Raw genomic sequence first — 23650 nt, forward strand, 5'->3', positions numbered from 1 at the left:
CCGGTTAAATTGAATCACGCAGTCCAAAACAAACCAGTTGGCGATCACATATACATTTAGGCTGATAAAGATTGGTATTCAAGGTTTTCGTCTCGTGTAGGCAAGAGTTGCAATTTCCGATGAACACCCAATATCCTGAGTTTCACAACAGCTTTAGAAATGGAGGAAACCACGTTTAGCTACAATTTTATTCCGAGTCGAAGGATGGATGAAGTGATCGACGTGATGCGATCTAGTTTTACACAACTTCAAAAACAACTGAACGGATCTTTACATATGTCAGAGGAAGTTGTGGTTTTATTTCTGTCCATCTCTGAAGTGCCGTTGGCTCGTTGTATGGGTTCTCTGCAAAAAGCGTTACTGGCGGAGATAACCAAGCTGTCGAAAAGTCAGGTCGCCGACGTTCTTACGGTGAAAGGTCCAGTACCGAGAACGGAGAGAGCAGAGTACTTCAGTTAGCGGCGGAAGAAGCTGAAAATGAAGATGTCAGTTACGACAACGATGGCACAGACACAGGTAGTTCATTCTACACACACAATCAATATAACATACAAAACATTGTCCAATATGTGTGTAGCATACTGCTGGATAATTGATTGTAATCAAACACACAGTAGAGAGAAGGTATTTTGATCAAGTTTGGGGGTACATTTATGAAATGTAGCCCATAACAAGTTAGGAGATAAAAATCGGTTCAAGTTATTGCCAATGTTGACGCTTGCCTTACTTCCCCAACAACAACAGGTCACATGTAGACCACAGTGATACCAAAGCAGACCCAGATCCATCATACTGTGGCAGTGGATCAAGCCTCCACCACACATGTAGTCGTCTGTGGCCATATGTTCAGGACAGGATGATGCACCTAGTGTCCACACGGGAGAGAAGCCTTACTCCTGCTCCGACTGCAACAAGACCTTCCACAGACAGGTAGGAACTGGGTAGAAGTAGTAAGACATGATTTCATCTTGTGGTGAGAGTGATAAGCTCTTTGGGTAGGTTGGCACTCAGCTAGTTACATTCTATTTTTATTGGTCGACATGAATCTAACACAAACTACTACAGGGGGGGGGGCTCCGCCTGCCCGGGCACCTTCTTCCGTTCTTACGGATGCAAGCAACACATGCTCACCCACCAAGAGGACAGGCCCAAGCCGTACATGTGCTCACACTGCGGCAAATTCTTCTCCAATGCCACGGCAGTCGCCGCCCATGAGCGAGAAGCCGTTTCGGTGCCCGTACTGTGAGAAGACGTTTGCGACCGCCGGTATGACGAAGGCGCACGCCCTGTGCCACCTGACTGAGCAACCTCACCCGTGTCCCCAGTGTGACAAGAGCTTCAGAACAGTGTATGATCTGAAGGGCCTTGTGGTGATAAAAGGCCCTTCCTGTGTGAGAAGTGTCCCAAGGCCTTCAGGACAGCCAGGATTCTGCATAACCACAAGGTCAGTCAAGTTAGGTTGAGAGGACTGGTCCCTGGTTTTGCTGTCAGTGTACATGTAGGTAGGAAACACTGTTCATAAGGGTTTGAGGAAGTGTAGGAGAGATGTGGACTCCTGTATTTACTCTAAACAATACTACACACAATGGTATACTTATAGGTATGCGTTGAGAATGGTTGTTTTTGAAATTCTATATATTTTTTGAAAAATCTTGGCGTATAAAAGGACTGGCGAGGAGAATAGCTAAATGGAGCCGTGAGAAACTCAACATTGTTCCCTGTATTAGGTCCACCACATGGAGGACAGTGACCACGCCTTTGAGGACTGCAACAAGACACCCCTTCACCTGAAGCTCCACTCAGAGGACAAGCCCTCTGTCTGTCCAGACCGTGGCAAGGGATTCCTCTGGCTCGACCGCCTCCACCGCCGTACCCACGTTACAGAGCCCAAGTCCGGGAAGATCCACGTGCCTGCGGGCGTTCACCAGGGAGTGACACCTTAATGTTGAGCACGGCGTCGAACCGTCCACCCCCGTGGGTCAAAGTTGAACTGTCATCTGGATTGGAGGCGAAGACTAGGACAGTCCAGGTCAAACCGCCTTCGTTCAGGTGTTTTACAGGTCTGAACTGGATCACCACAGCTGTGACGAGGAGACGGAGACATAGACAGTTCCAGCAGAAGAGGAGGATCACAATGAAGAAGTCAGAGCAGTTTGATGTTGAAAGAAGAAAACGTGTTCCCGTCTTATAAACTACTTCTGTCAGTGTCTAGTAGTACACTCCATAGACACCAGCTTGTGTCAGGTAGCAGGGAATACAGGTCTAGGACCAGTTGTTAGAACGCATCTTGTCAGCACCAAGAACAGGTCTAGGACCAGTTAGACTGCAGCTTGTGTCAGGGCCGGGGAGTGCTGTAGCAGCAAGAACAAGTCTAGGCACTGTTGTTTGAATGCAGCGTGGGTCAGCAGGAAGAACAAGTCCCAGGCCCGTTTTTATGATTGTAGCCAACCAGGGAGTGGGACAGCCTCTGACCTTGTTCCAGGCACCTGTAGTGAGGTTCACAACTCCTGGTAGAGTCACAGCACCATCTACAGCCCAAACAGTGAAACTACTCTGCGACTAGTTTACATGCCTGTGGTATCATCCAAAGCAACACCCATAGCACCAGTATAGTATCCAAACCCATAGTAACACTAGTAAATCCCTGACAAGTCTCACCCGTAGCAGCTAAACACAGTAGCAGCACCAGTCACCTCCATGGCCAGACCAGACATCACAACTATGGCAGCACCAGTCACCTCCATGGCCAGACCAGACATCACAACTATGGCAGCACCAGTCACCTCCATGGCCAGACCAGACATCACAACTATGGCAGCACCAGTCACCTCCATGGCCAGACATCACAACTATGGCAGCACCAGTCACCTCCATGGCCACACATCACAACTATGGCAGCACCAGTCACCTCCATGGCCAGACCAGACATCACAACTATGGCAGCACCAGTCACCTCCATGGCCAGACATCACAACTATGGCAGCACCAGTCACCTCCATGGCCAGACCAGACATCACAACTATGGCAGCACCAGTCACCTCCATGGCCAGACCAGACATCACAACTATGGCAGCACCAGTAACTCCCAGGTGAAGACCAAACAGAAGAAAATGTTTTAGTTAAATTATATATAGAACAGGGACAGGGAGGGACCCTTTTAGTTGCAAAATGTTTTGCTACAGCGTGTAACCAATTCACTCAGTCATAGCTACTACTCCTCCATGCTAACAGTTGGCTGAAGTAAACCCTGATATGAGTGTCAATGAAAAGACCCACTGAAACATCTCTCTAAAACAAAGTTTACTTACAAATACCCAAAAGCCATTGACAGTAAGAATGTACACAGTGATAAATGCTATTTGTATGACCAAACAAACTGATCAGATATACTTCAAGTTTCTTTCATAAAGAGCCATTCTAACATGCAAACAAACACAGGATGAAGAACTGATGATGTCACCATGTTTAGGATTACAAATGTGTTAGTTTACTATTCTAACATTTAATCCTCGGAACATTTGATTAAACAGTTAAGACTATAAAAGTTACATGTTCGAGTTCTTGTTAGGTCTACAGCATAATGTACAGTGCCTTACGAAAGTATTCGGCCCCCTTGAACTTTGCGACCTTTTGCCACATTGCAGGCTTCAAACATAAAGATATAAAACTGTATTTTTTTGTGAAGAATCAACAACAAGTGGGACACAATCATGAAGTGGAACGACATTTATTGTATATTTCAAACTTTTTTAACAAATCAAAAACTGAAAAATTGGGCGTGCAAAATTATTCAGCCCCCTTAAGTTAATACTTTGTAGCGCCACCTTTTGCTGCGATTACAGCTGTAAGTCGCTTGGGGTATGTCTATCAGTTTTGCACATCGAGAGACTGACATTTTTTCCCATTCCTCCTTGCAAAACAGCTCGAGCTCAGTGAGGTTGGATGGAGAGCATTTGTGAACAGCAGTTTTCAGTTCTTTCCACAGATTCTCGATTGGATTCAGGTCTGGACTTTGACTTGGCCATTCTAACACCTGGATATGTTTATTTTTGAACCATTCCATTGTAGATTTTGCTTTATGTTTTGGATCATTGTCTTGTTGGAAGACAAATCTCCGTCCCAGTCTCAGGTCTTTTGCAGACTCCATCAGGTTTTCTTCCAGAATGGTCCTGTATTTGGCTCCATCCATCTTCCCATCAATTTTAAAACCATGATGCTGCCACCACCATGTTTGACAGTGGGGATGGTGTGTTCAGGGTGATGAGCTGTGTTGCTTTTACGCCAAACATAACGTTTTGCATTGTTGCCAAAAAGTTCAATTTTGGTTTCATCTGACCAGAGCACCTTCTTCCACATGTTTGGTGTGTCTCCCAGGTGGCTTGTGGCAAACTTTAAACAACACTTTTTATGGATATCTTTAAGAAATGGCTTTCTTCTTGCCACTCTTCCATAAAGGCCAGATTTGTGCAATATACGACTGATTGTTGTCCTATGGACAGAGTCTCCCACCTCAGCTGTAGATCTCTGCAGTTCATCCAGAGTGATCATGGGCCTCTTGGCTGCATCTCTGATCAGTCTTCTCCGTGTATGAGCTGAAAGTTTAGAGGTACAGCCAGGTCTTGGTAGATTTGCAGTGGTCTGATACTCCTTCCATTTCAATATTATCGCTTGCATAGTGCTCCTTGGGATGTTTAAAGCTTGGGAAATCTTTTTGTATCCAAATCCGGCTTTAAACTTCTTCACAACAGTATCTCGGACCTGCCTGGTGTGTTCCTTGTTCTTCATGATGCTCTCTGCGCTTTTAACGGACCTCTGAGACTATCACAGTGCAGGTGTATTTATACGGAGACTTGATTACACACAGGTGGATTGTATTTATCATCATTAGTCATTTAGGTCAACATTGGATCATTCAGAGATCCTCACTGAACTTCTGGAGAGAGTTTGCTGCACTGAAAGTAAAGGGGCTGAATAATTTTGCACGCCCAATTTTTCAGTTTTTGATTTGTTAAAAAAGTTTGAAATATCCAATAAATGTCGTTCCACTTCATGATTGTGTCCCACTTGTTGTTGATTCTTCACAAAAAAATACAGTTTTATATATTTATGTTTGAAGCCTGAAATGTGGCAAAAGGTTGCAAAGTTCAAGGGGGCCGAATACTTTCGCAAGGCACTGTATGTTAAGTCTGATTTCCTCCACAGTACCAATACATCTTCATTTGTTTGTTTCAGCTGCAATATATTTTATATAGTGTTATTCTCAGAGAACTAAATTAATCCTACAGACACTATGAAAATTCAACCTTGTTGGTTAACCAAATATGTAGTGTATATATACAATTCTGAAATGTAAAAAATATAAATCTAGTTTTCCTAAAACAAATGAATAGGTTCAGAAGTAGGAGTCCCAGACTTCGGACGGTAAACTAGTTTAAACAACAGTATATGCATTCAGTAAAACATTTTTTGTAATACTTAAACAACACATGTGTACAGTAGTTATGCTAACGGTTCAAAGAATGATAAGGCACTAACCGAAAAGGGACTTCTCTCTGAATTTAGTTTATATCTACACACTGAAAACACAACAGTAACATGTTTAACAGTCCAACATTTTAACCAAGAAAGGTTAAGTCTTTTAAGTTTCAGAGATTGAGTGATAGTCTTCACAAAGTCCATCTCATCAACTTGGAGAGAGAGCGAGAAGACCCATAATTAAATCTATGTATTGAGTGACAGTCAGCAAGTTGTGTTCATCCTTTCAGACCGTTGTGTAACCCTGTGTGGTCGCGGTCAGACCGTTATGGTGCAGAAACAGCATCTGGTCAAGGCCCTCTGGAGGAATATTGGTTCTCTTCCTCTGAGTCACCCCCCCTCCATCCTGCAGGAACATCTGGACGGCACTGCCTGCGACAGCCGGGGCAGCTAGGTAGGCACGTGCCACTTTGGCCAGCAGGGGGAGCTGTCCTGATCTAGCCTTCCACCACTGTAAAGGCTCCACGCCCAGGGTGGCCCCCTTCTCTGCTCTGAAGACAGACAGCTCAATGTCCACTGTCTCTTCCACTGAGGGCTGCTTGTTCTGGGACTGGGAGCTGAATAGGTCCCCTAGAAGGAACTCCATGCCAGTCTGCTGGGAGGTGGGCTCCAGTTTCAGCTCCATGTTATCACTCTCACTGTCGTCGTTCACAGAGCTACCGGTGGCTTCCTCGTCTGAATCACTCTCTGTTCGCTCTTTGAAACTGACCGGGGTGATCTCCTTCAGCCTTTTGCTTCTTCTCAGGACGTCTCCCTCCATCTCTCCTGATGAGGTGGTCGAGGAGGATCCCCTCTTCTTCCTCTTCCTGCCCCCTGGAGACGCTGCCTCGGCCCTCCTCCGGTCCTCCTCTACGATCCGGACCACTTCTTTCTTCAGCCAGGCGAAGGTGGTCGCCTGCTCTCTGACGTCCATGAAGCCCAGGCCGTGAAACTGGGGGTCGAGGGCGCACGCTACACACAATACCTGGTTGATCTGGGGGTCGTTGTATCGGCGGGAAAGGCCCCACCTTATCTTCTTTTTGAGTTCCTTCAAGATGGTGGAGTCGTTGCGATGGCGGGGGTGGGGGGCGAAATGTCGGTCGAGCAGGCCGGTGAGGATGGGCTTGACCAGCGAGAGCCTGGGGAACGGTTCCTTGGCCAGGGTATGGCACGCCACTTCTAGGGGTTTCAGCAAGGAGGAGAGATCCTCCAACACCTTCCAGTCAGATCGCTTGGGCACAGGGACCAATGAGTTGGAGCTGTCGGTGGTGTCAGATTTAGCACGGACAGCGGAAGTGGAGTTTGTGTCATGTTTGTCAGCGGTTTTCAAAGCGGCAGTCGCCCCCGAATCCATGTCAGTGGGACTTCCTGTGTCTTGTCCAGTTTGGATCTCACTGTCTATTTGTTTTAGTGTCTCAGAGATCATGTTTTGATGGCGGAGGAGCGTCTTAACCACACTGTAAAGCCCATTCCAGCCTGGTTTCCCATAGGCCCAAGCCTTCAGCTCGGCCGTCTCCTGCTTCTGTAGGACTACGATCAGTTTCCTGGCTGGGTGAAGAGTTACCATGTCTTTATCATGGAGGGAGAAGAGGCTGTAGAGAAGGTGTTGGAATACACAGAGGGTCTTTAAGATGATGGAATGACTCATGACTTCCTCTATGCAGCTCTGAACAGCTGTGAAGAAACAGGGTATGGGTGGAGAGTGGGACTCCTCGCTAGTGGAGTTGGCTCGTTCGATCGCTCGTTCCAGACCTGAGAGATCATCAGAGGATATGGAGTCCTCCATCTCCAGGAATGTGGTGGAGTTCGGGTGGTGGTGACGGGCACCTCCACCCACCCCTTCTCCACTTCTCTCTCTCTTCTTCACACATACCTTCATCTTTTCCATCTCTTCGCCCCCAAGCAGGATGAAACTGGGCTGAGAGATGTCCCACTCCTGAGCCACGGACCTCACTGTAGCCTCGACCACGCTCAGATCCATATCCCCAGTTCCCGTCTCACCCAGACGCTGCGTGGCCAAAGCCAGGTTATGGGAAGTGAAGTCAGCGTTGATGAAATGGGCCCACAGGGTGGCGTATCTCTCCTGGTCTCCCTGCCAGTCATGACACCACACGTCAGCACTAACAGCTACGTGGTGAGATACTTGGTTCTGGGTCTTTGAGTGGAAACGGGCAGCTTTTCTTGTTGAGGAGCTGGGTTTGAATTGAACTGGAATATTAGGCTTGGAAGTATCTTCCTCATTGAACCCAGTGCTGTTGGTCAGCAGCTTGGCCCAGGTCTTTCTTCCCTCGGTGTGGACGTCCCTCAGCACCTCCTCCAGTAGAGAAGCTGAAGGAATATCCTTGCAGGAAGGCAGCAGGGTCTGGATCAGCTGCTTGAAGCCCTCCCCCTCCACTGTATCCGGGGGCAACAAGTCTTTGATGAGGAAGTTAGTGATGGCTGTGGTGGTTTGATTGGTCAGGAAGTTAGAGAGCGTCCTCTGTCCCGGTGTAGCGGTGGAACCCGCGGTCACAGTATCGGTCACTGCTGAACTGCCGTTCCCACTCCAAGTCCAGTCCTCATTACTGTAGTTGCTGTTGGTGGTTCTGTGGGTGGAGGGGCTGCTAGAACGAGGTGCTCTGCCGCCCGTAGTGGGGTAAGGCCTGAAGCGCGAGGACGAAACCCAGGGCTTGTTGCCGTCCTTGATTACGTCCCGGCGCTTCATATGGTGCATCTGGACCAGGTGGTTCTCCAGCTGGGTGACAGTAGCACTGTAGTCCACCTGTTGACCACACAGCTTGCACATGACTTTGTCCTTGTCCAGCGGCTGGCCGTTGGGGTCCGGCTCAAACCCAAAGAACTCCCATACGGGGCTGTTGGGCTGAGAGGGGCTCAACAGTATCTCAGCACCCTTTACAAAGTCGTACTTCACGGTTGTTGCCAGTCCCGTCTGATTGGTGTTTTGAGGTGGGTTGAGGACAGGGGTGGGGTCAGTGGCATCAGTCTGTAACCCGCTACTGACATCACTGATGACTGGCAGGGGGCTCCCTGATTGGCTGTTGTCTGACCAGCTGTAAGAGCCATTGGCGTCTGGGAGACTGCTAGTTCCGCCCACTGGCACGACCTGGATGTCACGGAAGATCCGCAGTAAGATTTCCTTGTCCCCGAATTCACACTTGATGTTCTCACCTGTGAGAGTGACAATAAGAGAGAGAATATTGTGTTTAATAACAGTGTTCGTGTGAGTCAAAATATAGGCACTGCTTTATTTAGCATCTCCCTGATCAGTTCCCTTTTACTACAAGATAACAGCGTAATTCCATAATTATTACCAAAAACATACTTTTCCATCACATGGGACGAATACTAGGAAGCTCCAATTGTTATCAAGTAATAAATAATATTATACCAGTTAATAACGCCGAACAACGTTAATTCCGTTGCGCTAGACATCTCAATCACCAAACGTACCGATCCCTAGACCCAGCATGGCAGCGTACTCCTGGCCAATCCAGACCTTGAGTTCTGTCCCCTCAGGGATAGGCTGGGAGACCCTGTAGAAGATCTGACCGCGGTACTGGAACACCGTCATGTTGTGTTCTTCCTCGCAGGCAGCACACGCTACATACCTGAACAGGGATGAGAGGCATGACAATGCAGTGATATTAACATTGCATAGCCCATGGAGCAGTTTCCCCAGACACAGATGAAGTCTAATCCTGGACTAAAAAATATTCTCAATGGAGAATCTCCATTTCTTGCTTTTCAGTCCAGGACTAGGCTTAATCTGTGTCCTGGAAACAAGCCCTAAATGTATATCTTGACTAAAGATGATTTACACATAGATATGAGACATATGAAGTAGGGATGTCTGTTTAGACATTAGAAACATATATTACTAAATGACTTATATTCACTGGGTTAACTAATAAGATCACTACAGGAATACGTGTTTAAATTGAAAAAGGTTAAACAGATCGCTGACAACCTGAAAGACTAAATGCAGACATCATTGTTTCAAACTTAACTTCTCACCTCATCCAGTTTGCTTTGTTTTCATCTGAGGCATCTACGAAGTAGTAGGAATCATTTTCTTTGATCTGGGAACAAGAGAAGAGAATCAACCATTAGCTGATTTGTAGACCAAACTGACCACATTTGCATGTAGTTTACAGTGTATAGGTCAGCCTTTATCAAGACTATACTGAACAAAATGTAAATGCAACATGTGTTGGTCCCATGTTTCATGAGCTGAAATAAAAGATCTCAGAAATGTTCCATACTCACAAAAATCTTATTTCTAAAAAATGTGTGCAGAAATGTGTTTACATCCCTGTTAGCAAGCATTTCTCCTTTTCCAATATAATCCATCTGACAGGTCTGGCATATCAAGAAGCTAACTAAAAATGATCATTACACAGGTGCAGCTTGTGCTGGGGACAATAAAATGCCACAAAAATTTGCAGACAATACAATGCCACAGATGTCTCAAGGTGACGGAGCGTGCAATTGGCATGCTGACTGCTGGAATGTCCAGCAGAGCTGTTGCCAGATAATTGAATGTTAATTTCTCTACCATAAGCCGCCGCCAACGCCATTTGATTGCTGGATCGAATCCCCAAGCTGACAAGGTAAAAATCTGCCGTTCTGCCCCTGAACAAGGCAGTTAACCCACTGTTCCCCGGTAGGCCGTCATTGTAAATAAGAATTTATTCAACCTTATGGCAAGCCTCCAATTCAGGAGTACAACTGTGCTAAACAAGCCTCCAATTCAGGAGTACAACTGTGCTAAACAAGCCTCCAATTCAGGAGTACAACTGTGCTAAACAAGCCTCCAATTCAGGAGTACAACTGTGCTAAACAAGTCACATAATAAGCTGAATGGACTCACTGTGTGCAATAAGTGTTCAACAGGATTTTTGAATGACTACCTCATCTCTATACCCTACACATAAATATATGTAAGGTCCCTCAGTCAAGCAGTAAATTTCAAAACAGATTCAACCACAAAGACCAGGGAGATTTTCCAATGCCTCGCGAAGGGCAACTATTGGTAAATAGGTTAAAATAAAAACAACAGACACTGAATATTCCTTTGAGCATGGTGAAGTTATTAATTACCCTTTGGATGGTGTATCAATAGACCCAGTCACTACAAAGATACAAGCGTACTTCTTAACTCAGTTACCAGAGAGGAAGGAAACCGCTCAGGGATTTCACCATGAGGCAAATGGTAACTTTAAAATCAGTTACAGAGTTTAATGGCTGTGATAGGAGAACACTGAGGATGGATCAACATTGTAGTTACTCCACAATACGAACCTAATTGACAGACTGAAAATGAAGCCTGTACTGAATACAAAATATTCCAAAACATTCATCCTGTTTGCAACAAGACACTAAAGTAAAACTGCATAAAATGTGGCAAAGTAATTAACTTTTAGTCCTGAACACGTTGGGGGCAAATTCAATACAACACATTACTGAGTACCACTCTCCATATTTTATAGCAGGGAAGTCATCACGAGGGTTCGCAGTGGCTTGTGGGTCTGTGTAACCACGTTCATACACACCCAACCACACGAGCAAAACATTTTAATGTCCCCAAAACTGCAAAATGTATGACAAGACCTGAAAATAGTTGTCTAGCAATGATCAACAAACCATTTCACAGAGCTTGAAGAATTTTGAATATAATAATGGGCACAATTCATGTGTGGAAAGCTTTTAGAGAGACTTACCCAGAACGACTCATAGCTGTAATCGCTGCCAAATTTGCTTCTACTCAGGGGTGTAAATATTTATCTTTTTACCTTTATTTAACTAGGCAAGTCAGTTAAGAACAAATTCTCATTTTCAATGACGGCCTAGGAACACTGTTCAGGGGCAGAACGACAGATTTGTACCTTGTCAGCTCGGGGGTTTGAACTTGGAACCTTCCGGTTACTAGTCCAACGCTCTAACCACTAGGCTACCCTGCCGCCCTTTCATTTTCAATACATTGATAAAATGTCTAAAAACATGTTTCATTTTGTCATTATGGGGTATTATTTGATTTCAGGCTATAACAACAACATGTGGAATAAGTGAATACTTTCTGAAGGCCCTGAACATACTCTGTTACACAGCTTCCATATTGTAATGAAACCAGCAGGGAGTAAGGCTCGAACCCTCAACCTTCTGGCCAGACGCCCAGCGCGCCATCGACTGTGCCACAAAAGCATGCTGAAGTGGCAGAGTCGATATCCGCGCTTATAAACCAGGGTCGCTACAATATTCTGTTACACCGCGATTTAGTCAGGATGGTGGATCAGGCTAATATCCACCTGTCCATACTGACAGCCCAGGCTAATATCCACCTGTCCATACTGACAGCCCAGGCTAATATCCACCTGTCCATACTGACAGCCCAGGCTAATATCCACCTGTCCATACTGACAGCCCAGGCTAATATCCACCTGTCCATACTGACAGCCCAGGCTAATATCCACCTGTCCATACTGACAGCCCAGGCTAATATCCACCTGTCCATACTGACAGCCCAGGCTAATATCCACCTGTCCATACTGACAGCCCAGGCTAATATCCACCTGTCCATACTGACAGCCCAGGCTAATATCCACCTGTCCATACTGACAGCCCAGGCTAATATCCACCTGTCCATACTGACAGCCCAGGCTAATATCCACCTGTCCATACTGACAGCCCAGGCTAATATCCACCTGTCCATACTGACAGCCCAGGCTAATATCCATCTGTCCATACTCACAGCCCAGGCTAATATCCATCTGTCCATACTCACAGCCCAGGCTAATATCCATCTGTCCATACTCACAGCCCAGGCTAATATCCATCTGTCCATACTCACAGCCCAGGCTAATATCCATCTGTCCATACTCACAGCCCAGGCTAATATCCACCTGTCCATACTCACAGCCCAGGCTAATATCCACCTGTCCATATTCACAGCCCAGGCTAATATCCATCTGTCCATACTGACAGCCCAGACTAATATCCATCTGTCCATACTCACAGCCCAGGCGTATTTGAGGCAACTCAGAGGGCCGCGGGTCAACTCTCCTACGAAGGGTCCAAACGTCCACCCCTGATGCAGTGACAGGGTCTTGGCAAACACCCCTGCCTCTTCCTCCTCTGCTGACCCCCCAGGCACAGGCCCACTGCCCCACCTCCGGAGGCTGAGGCACGGGGGGATGGAACCCACCGCACGGGGGTCACCGCCCTCCAACCATGGCTCACCGCAGACCACCATGTCTGGGATGAAGTGAAGCGATCTGTCAGTACCGTGGCCACCACCGAAGTTACCATGGCCACTGCCGAAGTTACCATGGCCACTGCCGAAGTTGCCTTGGGAGCCGTTGTCGTTGTTGTAGTGGTGACTCTGCTCTGAACCTGGGTAGAGGTGGAGAGGAAATTAGTAGAAGCTGTCTGGACTGTGGATGGAGGAAAATGCACACCGGAATCAGGCTGGCAGCAGGACACCTCTGTTCTCTACCCCCAGAAATAGAATATGAGCAAGCAGACTGCAGTCTCTTTCCCTCTCTTACACACACACACTATTGGAGGGGGGGGGGGGGGGGGGGGGGATATATACAGTTACATAGAGATATTATTTGACGATATATAAATATTTTTTTGTGCTGGTCAGTTGTACCTGCACCAAAACTCCAGTATTATTTCTTCATAGCTTGTTCTCCATGTTTTAAAAAATGATGAGCAAAAACAACATCAGCGCTTATTTTTTTACAGGACTTCCCGTGACTGATCAAAACTCATGTTCATGGCTCTCTCTTGCCCCTTTGAAGCAGACAGTGAGCAATGTTATATGTTTGGACATTGAATCACAATATCGAATCGCAATACATATCGTATTGGCACCTATGTATCGTGATAATATCGTATGGTGAGGTCCCTGTCAATCCCCAACACACACACGGTGCAAATAACTTGCTGATTACACACCTGATGTCTCTGATGATTGACGAATGGAGGCTCCAACACCACCATACATGAGTTGATAAAACACATCAGGGTGGTGAGCCCTTAAATGTGATCTCAGGTTGGTCGGGCTCCCAGTTTTGCACGGAACTATCCTTCGGCACAACCGACAAATGGCCTCCTCCTTATTTTCAGGCTCCCCTTTATCATTTGGTTTTACACCAAAATGAACCCAGACTGTGGATGTAGCTCGTTTCTTTGAGACTAGATCCATCGTTCAATGGCTCAAATTTGCTAGTGTTTACCTGGATACCACGATATAGCCTAAAGATTAGGCCTCCCGATGATGAAATCCTAAACGGTTATCGATTTACACACAATAATTACCAATTTAGAATGTTTACAGAATATACCGCGTCTGTACATTGTTACTTAATTGCCAACAAATTCAGCAACATATCCGACGAACAACAAGTTAATGTGTACGATATCAGTGACCCTTAAAGGCGATATCCGATACTTCTTTCTCATCGAGGACAGAGTTTGACTGACATCTCTGGTTGACCAATCATATTCAGGCGTTTTGGTGCGTTAGCAAATCATGTTCAAGTATTGAGTTGTATATCATGCGTGACAGCGAGTGAAAGAAAAAAAATAGACAATATTATGTCCCCAAAAAAGCATAGGCTACAATTCTAAAAACCTTTGAATGTAGGCTACCTTGAATGTAGACTCACCTGATGGCTCAAAATAGTACCCATGCCCAGACGTTGCCGATATAAACTCAGAAAATATATCAGGGTGTCGTAGTCGCAGGTGATGTCTTAGATTGCTCGTGTTTCCTCCTTTGACAAAAACAATCCTCCGGCATAACCGGCAAACCGCCTCATCAATATTCTGAGGCTCTCCTTTCTCGTTTGGCTTAAAACCAAAATGCACCCAAATTGCGGATTTGACTTTGGGTTTAGAGACAAGATCCATTCTCACGACCGACCATTATAATCTACGCGTAGCAGTAGCCTACACTCGGTTGAGGGCTGGTCTTTCAATTTGGGTGCGCTCGTTCTACTGACCGCCCAGTAACCTACCCCGTCGTGGCATGCGTGCACTCGATATACCGGGCTCAATTTTGCAAGTGTCACCAAATGTGCAGTCTCACTTAAAAAAGTGAGAAAAATGTGTATACAAGTATTTAAATATCGAGTACTATGGGTGGGCTGCATGGAAATGTAGGAAAACAACTACAGAGAACGTCGTGGTATACCACTGGCCTATGCGAAATGCACAGCATGGAAGTGAGTGAAATTGAGAGAGAGAAATCGACACTGGGTAATTTAGTCTTGGGGAAAAACACATCGAAGCCTACAATTCTAAAACGTTAGGAATTCAACATTTGAATGTAGATTTCAATGCCAGTGCAAATGACTTACAGCAGAGCAGACTCACATGATGGATCAGAGAAGTAGTATCCATTGCCGATATAAACTCAGAAAAACAGTAGGATGTTTTACATTACTCGTGTTTCCACTTTTGACACAAACAATCCGACATAACCTGTAAACGGTCTCATCAAGAGTATGGGGCTCTCCTTTGCCGTTTGGCTTAAAACCAAAATGCACCCAAACTGCGGCTTTGACTTCAGGTTTAGAGACAATACCCATTTTCACGGCTGACCATAGCCTATAATAATAATAATAACGAAGGCGTCCACGCGCTTCCCAGCCGAAACAGTTCGGAAAAGTTCGTGCATATATTATGACGACATTTTTCTGGCGTTTTGGACGTCGGCGAGGGTTTATCGGATGTTCGGGCACACAAAACATTTTCTGGAGGCAAGGCGAAGTTCTATGTACACCCCTTCCTCCGTGATTGGTCAACAGTAGGACTCTACAATAAGGTCTTTGTTGTCGTCCAACTGGAGACAACTCGTTTTCATTGAAAAATACTGCACTATACATCTTAGTTAGATGTAAAATTGCGCAAAAACATCAAAATGAATGACAGATTTATTGAGTTATGTTAGAATCACTTTGACTATTTTGAGAAAGTACAGGTTACGGCGCCTCAAAATGGACAAACGTGACTATTGCCGCTTTCTTCTCGGTTTTCAAACGAAGGTATTTTTTTAAGAGACTTTACGAGCGCACTGGTTCGGTTCGACTAGCCGAGTTTGGCTCGGCACTGTTAGTGTTCAAATACTGGAGAGTTGAGACCAAATCACGGACGCTGGACAGAGTGGATTTCAGTTGTAACAAAATACAGTTTTAATGAGTCAGAGATATCTTGTCCCGCAGTTTTACGTGCACGGACCTAGTTCACATAACTCGGCAAGGAGCCAGGTGAAAAAGAGGCCTATACAATGGTTACATACATTTTTATACATAGAATAAAGTAGGTGGAGTCTTGTCGTTTCGGTCTTCTTGACTGGTCGGAGGGTTGGAGGCGGGCCTTGCTCTAGCCAGAGCGGGCCCCATTGGTGCACAGCAAAAGTTCTTTGCTCTTGGGACCGGCCAGTTAGAGGGAGATGAGATGTGTGTTTATATAAGGAAGAGGGGGTCAGTCTTATGGCTGGGTGTATGTGTTCTTACGACGGAATGTCTTTGTTTATATGAGCTATGTGTATGAATATTTATATAACAGCACCAGCTGAACTTCTTTTTCGGCGGGGTTTATCAGCGGTTGGCATCCAACGTTATGGTGTCTTACCGCCACCTACTGTACTGGAGTGTGGGCCAGAGACAGAGAGCAACTAAATCCTACCTGCCAGCCCCGTTGCTCTTAAAAAAAAGATAACAAAATATTTGAGACTATATCTAATGACGTTCAACTCAATGCACTCTTTAAACTAATGTCCTGTATCTCTTTCTCCCTCATACTAGATCTCATCCCCTCTCTTTCCCTCCAATAATGTCCACACTGTATCAATACATGCTCCACTGTCTCTGTTTCCTGGAAATACTCACATTTTCCTGTTGGAAGCTTTCCTATCACATGTAAGGTCTTATTCAACTGGCTGTGTCCCAACCTTAATCTTGTAAATATAGCCTCCTCTCTTCTGTTCCTTCCTGTAGTTCTCCCTTCCCCAACTTTCCTCTGTATTTGAAATAAATGCCTGCCCTTAGTATCTCTATTCCACTGCTCCTGCCATTTCTCCACCATCTACCTATTGCCCTTTTCTTCTCTGCCATGGTAAATGGGGCATTCAACGCATCATTTACATCCTCCCTACAATCCAGCACTCTAGGATTCTCCTCTCTCGTCCTCTCTCTGCCCCTCCTGTGACAAATTTGCAGAGCTATGCACTTGGAGCATCGCTTCGGCCATCATCTCTGCCTTGTCCTCATTACTGCCACATCCTTCCCACTCGTCAACACTGGATAATACCACTTCCCTCTGACCCCACTCATCCTCCTAATCATCCTCCACACTTCTCCCACAGGTGTCACCCTTCCAATGTGTCACAGAAACGAAGCCAACATGACCTCTTTGCCTGATGGATAGTTCTCCTCACTAGGGCCTGTTTATACTGAATCAGACTGATGGATAGTTCTCCTCACCAGGGCCTGGGCCTGCTGATACTGAATCAGACTGATGGATAGTTCTCCTCACTAGGGCCTGTTTATACTGAATCAGACTGATGGATAGTTCTCCTCACCAGGGCCTGCTGATACTGAATCAGACTGACAGATAGTTCTCCTCACCAGGGCCTGCTGATACTGAATCAGACTGATGGATAGTTCTCCTCACCAGGGCCTGGGCCTGTTTATACTGAATCAGACTGACAGATAGTTCTCCTCACCAGGGCCTGGGCCTGCTGATACTGAATCAGACTGATGGATAGTTCTCCTCACCAGGGCCTGGGCCTGTTTATACTGAATCAGACTGATGGATAGTTCTCCTCACTAGGGCCTGTTTATACTGAATCAGACTGATGGATAGTTCTCCTCACTAGGGCCTGTTTATACTGAATCAGACTGATGGATAGTTCTCCTCACCAGAGCCTGGGCCTGCTGATACTGAATCAGACTGATGGATAGTTCTCCTCACCAGGGCCTGCTGATACTGAATCAGACTGATGGATAGTTCTCCTCACTAGGGCCTGTTTATACTGAATCAGACTGATGGATAGTTCTCCTCACTTGGGCCTGTTTATACTGAATCAGTACGATGGATAGTTCTCCTCACCAGGGCCTGTTTATACTGAATCAGACTGACAGATAGTTCTCCTCACCAGAGCCCGGGCCTGCTGATACTGAATCAGACTGATGGATAGTTCTCCTCACCAGGGCCTGGGCCTGCTTATACTGAATCAGACTGACGGATAGTTCTCCTCACTAGGGCCTGCTTATACTGAATCAGACTGATGGATAGTTCTCCTCACTAGGGCCTGTTTATACTGAATCAGACTGATGGATAGTTCTCCTCACTAGGGCCTGTTTATACTGAATCAGACTGACGGATAGTTCTCCTCACCAGGGCCTGCTGATACTGAATCAGACTGATGGATAGTTCTCCTCACCAGGGCCAGTTCTCTTAGTTTCTCATACTCTTAGGTATAGTCTCAGTAGCTGCCCCACACTCCTCTGTCCACCACGGGACTGCTTTCCTCCTCCTCCTCCTCCCTGAACTCTTAAGTATCGCCTCAGTAGCTGACCCACACTCCTCCGTCCACCACGGGACTGCTTTCCTCCTCCTCCCTGAACTCTTAGGTATCGCCTCAGTAGCTACCCCACACTCCTCCGTCCACCACGGGACTGCTTTCCTCCTCCTCCTCCCTGAACTCTTAGGTATTGCCTCAGTAGCTGCCCCACACTCCTCCGTCCACCACGGGACTGCTTTCCTCCTCCTCCTCCCTGAACTCTTAGGTATTGCCTCAGTAGCTGCCCCACACTCCTCCGTCCACCATGGGACTGCTTTCCTCCTCCTCCTCCCTGAACTCTTAGGTATAGTCTCAGTAGCTGCCCCACACTCCTCCGTCCACCATGGGACTGCTTTCCTCCTCTTCCTCCCTGAACTCTTAGGTATAGTCTCAGTAGCTGCCCCCACTAACACTGTTCTCACCCAGTTATTCATACTATCCACATCCCCTCTCATATCCACCTGAGCCATCACCTGCTCACTCAGCTCCTGAAACGGATCCCACTTTGCTCTTCCAAAGCACCCACCTGTCTACTCCATCCACTGACACCTCCTCCCTCCGGCCTACTGTGCATACTATGGGGTAATGATCACTCCCTACTGTCGACTCCTCCCATACCTCCCACTCACAGATTCCTGCCATCACACTAGATACCAGAGTCAGGTGCAAGGCAGACTCTTTCCCTCTGGCTGCATCCATCCTGGTCCCTCAGCCATCAGTCAGGCACTTCAGATCTTTCCTTTCCATTCAGATATTCCATCACTTGTCCATTTTCATCCCCCCCCAGAGCTGGTTGTGGTGGGCATTAAAATCCCCACACCACATGACCGTACTTCTATCCTGGCCCTCCACCCTCTCCAGCACTTCTAGGTCCAATACCTGACACAGATTCTAGTAGTTCACTACCACTATCATCCCTCCTCTCAACCACACCTCCACCACCACATATTCCTGTTCAATACCTCTGCCTAGCATCCTGTAGGGAAGTCCTTGCTTCATGAAGGTGGCACATCCCCCCTCTCCCACTACATATCTGTCCCTACAAACCACTACATATCTGTCCCTACGAACCACTACATATCTGTCCCTACGAACCACTACATATCTGTCCCTACGAACCACTACATATCTGTCCCTACGAACCACTACATATCTGTCCCTACGAACCACTACATCTCTGTCCCTACGAACCACTACATATCTGTCCCTACGAACCACTACATATCTGTCCCTACGAACCACTACATATCTGTCCCTACGAACCACTACATATCTGTCCCTACGAACCACTACATATCTGTCCTCCCTCCCACTACATCTCTGTCCCTACGAACCCCTACATATCTGTCCCTACGAACCACTACATATCTGTCCTCCCTCCCACTACATCTCTGTCCCTACGAACCCCTACATATCCCTGTATTATAAACTCCACATTCGGTTTGAGTCATGTTTCCTGCACACAGATCACATCAGCCTTAGCTGGCATATCCACAATGAACTGCTTGAACTCCTGCCCATTGGCCAACAGGCTTGGACCATTCCATTGTAGTATTACCACCATAACTAAGATCCAGTAATACATGGCTCCACCCTCCGCTGATTGAGGTCATCTCCAACCTCTTCCCATGTCAACCCTGTCATACTCAGATGTCTCCCAACAGCTTTCACTATTAGCTTAATCTTCTCCGTTTCAGACTTTACTTCAGCAGTGCTGTTGATAACTCCTGCTATGAACGTCACCAGCTTTCTCTTATCTACGTATACCATATCGCCACCCACCTGCCCCATAATCCCCGGTCTAGATGCTCCTACTCATCTCTCTCTTGAACCTGTATCTCTCTGGACCTGCCTCCGCATATGACACCCTTCTCTCCACTCTCACTTGTTGCTCCTCCACTGCCTTCTTCACAGCCTCACACCCACTATATGTCACACGATGAGCACCCCCACAGCTGGGGGGCACTTTGGGTTTACACCATCCCCACATTTCCCATACTCATGCTCCCCTCCACACCTGGCACATCTATTTTTCTCTTTGCAGGCTGTTGCCACGTGCCTCAACCTCTGGCATTTATAACATCTTAAAGGCTTCGGTACATAAGCCCTCACATAATAACTCATATATCCTATGGTTACTTTATTTGGCAGTACCTGGTCCTTGAAGTGTAGATTGGGCTATCTACCCTAACTCCACTCCTTGTTGCTTAGTTGCTTGACGACTTCCCCCATCAACTTTTTTTTATCACAGCCGTCAACCTTATCAGACTCATCGCCCCCTACTCCCCCATCCTCCCTAAACATCAGAACCACTTTATGCTCCTCCTCACCTCCATGCTCTTCCTCACCTCCATGCTCCCCTCACGTCTTATCTTGCCCTTCCTCGGCACTTTCTACCTCCGAACATGGCGCAGAAGGAAAAAGCTCTCGGAGTGAAGCAAATAGAGAAGTGGAAGGTGGTGTGGAGCAGCCGGAATGATCAAGCAGGGAAGCAGTGGATTAAAGGGGTGATAACAGGAATGCCTGTGAATTTGGACAAACTATCCCTTTAAATCTAGTCTGTTACACTACAAGGTAAGGAAACCAATGTGTCAGTTTGTAATTTGGATGAACTATCCCTTTAAATTGTGCTGCAGGAGCGTGTGGGTTGTGTTCACTGTACTGTATGTTTTTCACACTCTAGATTAAGGATGCTAAATCAAACTGAACATGCATTCTTTATTGGCTTCCAAAGGAAAGCGTGAATTTAATCCATATGCTCTGACCAGTGGTTGTGGTTTTGTCCGTGACTTATTGACCAATGATAATGTAACATATCTGTTTTCAGTGCATGACTATACATAAGAATATACACCAAAAGCATTATGGGTAATGTGTGTAGATTGATGAGAAAAAACAAGATTCAATCCATTGTGGAAAAATTCAAAAGGTGTCTGAATACTTTCCGAATGCAATGTATATGTATATATATACATACATACACACACGTATGTATGTACTGTATGTATATATATGCATAATTACATACACACACTATCGTTCAAAAGTTTGGGGTCACTCAGACATTTATTTTACATTTTTAAGAAAAGCACCTTTTTTTGTGCATTAAAATAACATCGAATTGATCAGAAATACAGTGTAGACATTGTTAATGTTGTAAATGACTATTGTAGCTGGAAACGCCTGATGTTTAATGGAATATCTACCCAGGCGTACAGAGGCCCATTATCAGAAACCATCACTCCTGTGTTCCAATGGCACGGTGTGTTAGCTAATCCAAGTTTATCATTTTAAAAGGCTAATTGATCATTAGAAAACCCCTTTGCAATTATGTTAGCACAGCTGAAAACTGTCTCAAACAGGGGAAAACAATACATGTCGTCTATGCACTGAAATAGCGAATGGAGGACGCTTTTTCCCAACTTATGTAACCGATGTGAAATGGCTAGCTAGTTAGCGCGGTGATGCGAGTTAATAGCGTTTCAATCGGTGACGTCACTCACTTTGAGACCTTGAAGTAGTGGTTACCCTTGCTCTGCAAGGGCCGCGGCTTTTGTGGAACGATGGGTAACGAGCTTCGAGGGTGTTGATGTGTGCAGAGGGTCCCTGGTTCAAGCCCAGGTTGGGGCGAGGAGAAGGACGGAAGTTATACTGTTACACTTAATTAATATTAGGCAAGTTGAGAAATAAATATAGTAAGCCTAGCCTATAGAAAACGGATGGGATCCTCCTCTTTTTAACATCACTGTTTTCTCACGCAATTTCATAGCCTATAGAAATGTTGAGCAACATGAGCTCTTGGGCTCTCATCAAGTGTTTTTTTTCTTCGATTTTTTATAACATTTGCATTGATGTCAGAGTGATTAGAGGGACAATAGAGTGCAGAGTACCAGGCAGTTATCAAGTTTGGTAGGCTACTAATGACCATCAGCAGCATCAGAGCTTAGAGAAGCCTAATTACCGTGACTAACCCGTGGGCGCTAAATAGCGTTTCAATCAGTGACGTCACTTGCTCTGAGACCTTGAAGTAGTAGTTCCCCTTGCTCTGCAAGGGCCGCGGCTTTTGTGGCGCGATGGGTAACGATGCTTCGAGGGTGACTGTTGATGTGTGCAGAAGGTCCCTAGTTCGCGCCCGGGTATGGGCGAGGGGACGGTCTAAATTTGTACTGTTACATTGGTGCCGTGACCCGGATTACTGGTTGCTGCGGAAAAAGGAGGAAGGTCAAAAGGGGGGTGAGGTGAGTGTAACGGATGTGAAACGGCTAGCTTAGTTAGCGTGGGCGCTAAATAGCGTTTCAATCAGTGACGTCACTTGCTCTGAGACCTTGAAGTAGTAGTTCCCCTTGCTCTGCAAGGGCCGCGGCTTTTGTGGCGCTGGGTAACGATGGGTAACGATGCTTCGAGGGTGACTGTTGATGTGTGCAGAAGGTCCCTAGTTCGCGCCCGGGTATGGGCGAGGGGACGGTCTAAATTTGTACTGTTACACTGACTCGTGACTGCCGTTGTGGCTGTAATATGGTCACCATAACAGCCCCTGTAAGAGGCATTCATTGTTACATCCCTGTACTTACAAGACTGCAATTACAACCAGTTGCATGTTGTTATTACAGTGTAACTATGAATTATTACAATTAATGACAATACTTGTTAGTGTAATCACATATATAATTATACTATAATATGGACCCCTTTAAAATGAAGCGTTACCAAGATTTCTATGTCACATGAATGGGTTTCCTGACATGATAAATACTTCTCCAGGCGCTGTGAGATCTGATAAGTTCGTAGCGTAACTGCAAAATAAAGAGGATCTGAAACACCACTTGTTCTTGATTAAATGGGTCAGGTGTTTATGAATTACTAGGCTACTTGTGAGGTTAATGAATCACGGTTCTCCGTCAGATACATATGGCCTAAAATGGTGGAGTGGTGAATACTACAGTCTATAGACTGTCTGAAACAAATTCAACTCTACAGTTGGTGACAAGAATTTAATTAGAAACTACTGGCAAGAAAATGATCAACTAAATCACGTGATGATGGTGCACCTTTACAAGTAGTCCATCTAAATCAACTGATTTATCACACTAAACTAATACAGCAGCCATCAGCATTACATTATCAGAGTACTGAGGCAGTGCTGGACAGACACCTTCATTTGTTAAAAGACACTCTTATTTATGTGTGTACCGTAGTCTACAGTGATCATTACAGAGATCCAGTCCATGTTTTCATAATACTGATAACTACTGTAGTATACAGGGATCATTACAGAGATCCAGTCCATGTTTTCATTATACTGATAACTACTGTAGTGTATGTATCCTACTAGTGAACATTACTGTGAATCCAGTCCATGTTTTCATTATACTGATAACTACTGTAGTCTACAGGGATCATTACAGAGATCCAGTCCATGTTTTCATTATACTGATAACTACTGTAGTGTGTGTATCCTACTAGTGAACATTACTGTGAATCCAGTCCATGTTTTCATTATACTGATAACTACTGTAGTGTATCCTACTAGTGAACATTACTGTGAATCCAGTCCATGTTTTC

The 23650-nt window shown here is 45.8% G+C and overlaps 1 protein-coding gene and 1 long non-coding RNA gene across 4 annotated transcripts; one reads left to right on the forward strand and one right to left on the reverse strand.

Annotated features, from left to right (window-relative positions):
• Positions 1-7: 7 nt before the first annotated feature.
• On the forward strand, positions 8-3013 carry LOC110497220. Its single transcript, XR_002469651.2, has 3 exons — positions 8-516; positions 745-930; positions 1728-3013. It is a non-coding gene; the product is annotated as an uncharacterized LOC110497220 (long non-coding RNA).
• A 2460-nt stretch (positions 3014-5473) lies between these two features.
• Positions 5474-15604, reverse strand: LOC110498610. 3 transcript variants are annotated; one of them, XM_036934042.1, is made up of 5 exons: positions 14880-15604; positions 12527-12903; positions 9529-9593; positions 8965-9122; positions 5474-8682 (listed from the first exon to the last, which is right to left on the reverse strand). In XM_036934042.1, the coding sequence occupies exons 1-5, from the start codon at positions 14920-14922 to the stop codon at positions 5762-5764; spliced, it is 3564 nt and encodes a 1187-aa protein (XP_036789937.1). In that variant the 5' UTR covers positions 14923-15604; the 3' UTR covers positions 5474-5761. The 3 variants fall into 3 exon arrangements, with proteins under 3 accessions (XP_036789937.1, XP_036789936.1, XP_036789935.1); XM_036934041.1 differs by lacking the exon at positions 14880-15604 and adding an exon at positions 14187-14864; XM_036934040.1 differs by lacking the exon at positions 14880-15604 and adding an exon at positions 13474-14023.
• Positions 15605-23650: the final 8046 nt, after the last annotated feature.

Source organism: Oncorhynchus mykiss, chromosome 10 (genome assembly GCF_013265735.2).
Source record: "Oncorhynchus mykiss isolate Arlee chromosome 10, USDA_OmykA_1.1, whole genome shotgun sequence".
NCBI lineage: Eukaryota > Metazoa > Chordata > Actinopteri > Salmoniformes > Salmonidae > Oncorhynchus > Oncorhynchus mykiss.